Source organism: Oratosquilla oratoria, chromosome 20, assembly GCF_046742065.1.
Source record: "Oratosquilla oratoria isolate Oo_2021 chromosome 20, ASM4674206v1, whole genome shotgun sequence".
Taxonomy (NCBI): domain Eukaryota; kingdom Metazoa; phylum Arthropoda; class Malacostraca; order Stomatopoda; family Squillidae; genus Oratosquilla; species Oratosquilla oratoria.
Window position 1 is genome coordinate 53,401,477 of NC_134796.1, and position 3,510 is coordinate 53,404,986.

At 39.2% G+C, this 3,510-nt stretch overlaps 2 protein-coding genes across 2 annotated transcripts in view; both read left to right on the top strand.

The window, feature by feature from the left end:
• LOC143036316 (uncharacterized) overlaps window positions 1–200 on the top strand; it is a 7,721-nt gene extending 7,521 nt beyond the window's left edge. The window contains exon 2 of the mRNA XM_076203564.1: window positions 193–200. Within this exon, the coding sequence (XP_076059679.1) occupies window positions 193–200 (8 nt within the window). The remainder of the gene's footprint in view (window positions 1–192) is intronic.
• An 876-nt stretch (window positions 201–1,076) lies between these two features.
• On the top strand, window positions 1,077–1,406 carry LOC143036317 (serine/threonine-protein kinase chk-1-like). The gene has a single exon (XM_076203565.1). The coding sequence runs from the start codon at window positions 1,077–1,079 to the stop codon at window positions 1,404–1,406; it is 330 nt and encodes a 109-aa protein (XP_076059680.1).
• Window positions 1,407–3,510: the final 2,104 nt, after the last annotated feature.

A 3,510-nucleotide genomic window follows, 5' to 3' on the forward strand; every position in this document is an offset into this window, starting at 1 on the left:
CTTATTTAATTTTTCATTTACCTATTTATTCATTTATTAATTAAGTAGCTTATCTAATAATTTGTCTGTATTTCTTTCTTTATTGAATTATTTGTTTGTTGATATGCTTAGCTCCATATCTATTTCTTTGTTTGTTTAATTATTCATTCATTTATATCTCTATTTATTTATTTATCTATTTTTTTTTTCAAGAGCGATGAAGTAATATTGTCTGATCCTTTTTTTTTTTTTTTAATTTTGGGACTCTTTTTGGGTGGAGGGGGTTGTCATATATCCAGGTTTTTTTGACACGTTGTGCTCTATAAATCGTCTCCGCCACATTACTCTTGTGATTTTGTCGAGATGAGAATCAACGAGGTAACAAAATACTTCGGCGATTTCACTGACTTCAGCGAGATCACAGAGGAAAAACAAGGAACTTCGAGAGGCTCTCCCAAGGACATCAAACTCACAGTAGGATTCTTCGTCTGTGACTTCAACGATGAAAAAGTCTCCACCAAGGTCGAAGAGACAATCAGAAAACGAAAAATTTCCGATTCCGAAGAAGAGGAACCATCAAACGGAAATAAGAAAATTAAAGTTTCTGATGTTTTTGATCCACAAAGCAACTGGAAAGAGATCAGTTTGCTTGGTACTGGTGGATTCGCTTCTGTTCAGCTTGTGGAAAACGCTTCTTCGGGTCTTCTGTGTGCCAGGAAATCGATCAAGATCATTCGAATCGATTGGCAACAAGAAGAGATCAGAATTCATAAGAAGCTGGACCACACTAACATTATCACCTTCCTGGGCTCAGATACCAACGAAGAATACTTGTACGTCTTCCTTGAGTATGCCCCTGGTGGTTCTTTGAGCGAGAAGCTCAAACACAACGGACTCTCCGAGGAAAAAGTTCGTTTCTACTTTGTACAGTTGATGGAAGGAGTTAAATACCTCCATTCGCTCCACATCACTCACCGAGACCTGAAGCCCGGAAATCTTCTTCTGTCGGGTTCCGACGTTGTAAAGATCGGTGACTTCGGTCTCGCGTGTGAGTTTGTGGAAGGACAGGACAGTACCTGACCCGCAAATACGGGACTATGGCCTACATGGCTCCTGAAGTCTTCAAGAGACGTTATATGGGAGACCAGGCCGATATCTGGTCCTGCGGGATCATCTTGTTCAAACTCCTCACTACACGATGTCCTTGGAAAAGAGCCGTCGACGGAAACTCCAAATACGAGATTTGGTCCTCCTCAGTCATGTTCAAGGTGACTTCTAAAATGCGAGAGGAACGACTATGGGAATCACTCTCCGAAGAAGCCTTTACTCTTGTCGAAAAAATCCTCAATCCAACTCCAAAGGAACGAGCTACACTTACAAGCATCGAGGAAAATGCCTGGACTCAAGGCAAGAAAAATAACTTATAAATAACTTCATGAATTTCTTACACTAAATCATAAACAGATCATTTTTTAAGAAACTAATGCATAAAGTATCTGACGAAACATTTCTACTCTAATGGGATATTTCCCTCAGCTGAATAAAATTCTCTGGCGACAGCCGAAAATGCATATAAAAAACGATCCCATCCATTAGCACTTCCAGTCTTTTTATCGTCATTATCAGTAACATTATCATCGTTTTTCTTGATGGTCTATTTCTTTTTTTACATTACTGGAATACTTTACTAGTATTCTCTTTCTTCTTTTCGTCTTCCAGCTTTCATTTGTCCTTCGTCTATTTTGTACAATATACGGTTAAGGCCACTTTTTATCTATTCATCTATTTATTCTACTTGCTACTACTAGCAGGACCCGTGAAAATTCCACGGCATTTACGAAGGAGTCTTTAAAATCTCCCGAAGGAGTTTTCAGTCTCCAAAAGGAGTCGTTAAAGTCTCCCGACGTTGTCGTCAAATTCTCCCGTCGTCTCTCTCTTTCTCTTTCTCGTTAGGTCAATCATAAAGGCAACAACAAAAATCTAATCGTTTATGTCATGTCACAATAAACATTTATAGACGTTTGATTATCTTCATGTAACCTATGATTAAAATGTATAGACGTTTGAATACTGTTTATTTATTTATTTAATTATTTATTTATTTATCTATCTATCTATTCATCTACTTACTTTCGTGAAGTTCTGTCAGGAGCTCAGAAAACAACGCGACATGACGTCACACGTTAAGCTTTGAATAAATGCCCTTTTTAATATTTCATTTATCGAAAGAATGTGATAAATAGGTGAATAAATCGTCTGTCTTTAGCCAGAATAAAACTACTTCGATTCCTTTGCACCGTGACGTCGTGTCATAAGAACATAAGAATAAAGGAGACTGCAAGAGACCATAAGGCCTACACTAGGCAGCTCCGTATCCATCACCACCTGTCATCCCCATCCATAAAGTTGTCTAATCGTTTTTTAAAACAACTGATAGTTTCAGCGCTTACTACATGGTTACTAACTTTATTCCATTCATCGACCACCCTATTAGTAAACCAATTCTTGCCTATTTCCTTCTTAAATCTAAATTTGTCCAGTTTATACCCATTACTGCGAGTCCTGCCCTGTTGTTTTATTATGATGACCTTGTTTGCATCACCCTTGTTATAGCCTTTGATCCACTTGAACACTTCTATTAGATCACCCTGCACTCTGCGTCTTTCCAGAGAGTGTAAGTTTAGGTTCCTAAGCCTCTCTTCGTAAGGCAAATTTGCGAGTCCTTGTATCATTTTGGTCATTCTTCTCTGTACTGATTCTAGTGAATTTATGTCCATTCTGAAGGACGGAGACCAAAACTGTACCGCATAGTCAAGGATGGGTCTAACTATCGCTAGATAGAGTTTAATAATTACCTCTGCACTTCTATTCGTTACCGTCATAGCAATGAAGCCTAATGCGTTGTTAGCTTTATTTCTGGCGCTAATGCACTGCTTCCTGGTTTTAAGGTCCGAACTCACCAGAACTCCCAAGTCCCTCTCGCACTCAGATTTTTCTAAAAACGTGTTATCTAAGTTGTATCTATTTTCGGGGTTGTGTAGCCCTACGTTTAACACGCTACACTTAGAGATATTGAAGTTCATTTGCCATTTCACCGACCATGTTAACAATTTATTAAGATCCTGCAGAATCTGGGCGTCGTCTCCTGACCTAATTAGGCGTCCCATTCTAATGTCGTCCGCAAACTATTTATCCCATCGTCCAAGTTGGTTATGTACATAATGAACAACAAGGGACCCAAAACCGAGCCCTGGGGGACCCCGCTAGTAACATTGCCCCACCTAGATTTAATTCCATTTATGGTGACCCGCTGTTTTCTGTTACTAATCCAAGCTCTAATCCATTCTAACACTTTTCCTCCTATGCCATGGGCTTTGATTTTATTTAGTAGTCTCTAGTGTGCACCTTGTCGAACGCTTTGCTAAAGTCAAGGTAAATAACATCGTAATTTTCATTGTTATCTGACGCCTTATATTGTGTGTCGGACGCGCTGAAGCGACGTGACGTCACCGCTCTCGGCCAATAAGTCGT

Coding starts and splice junctions, on each gene's coding strand:
- LOC143036317 (XM_076203565.1), top strand. CDS start 1,077: ATGGCCTACATGGCTCCTGAAGTCTTCAAGAGACGTTATATGGGAGAC.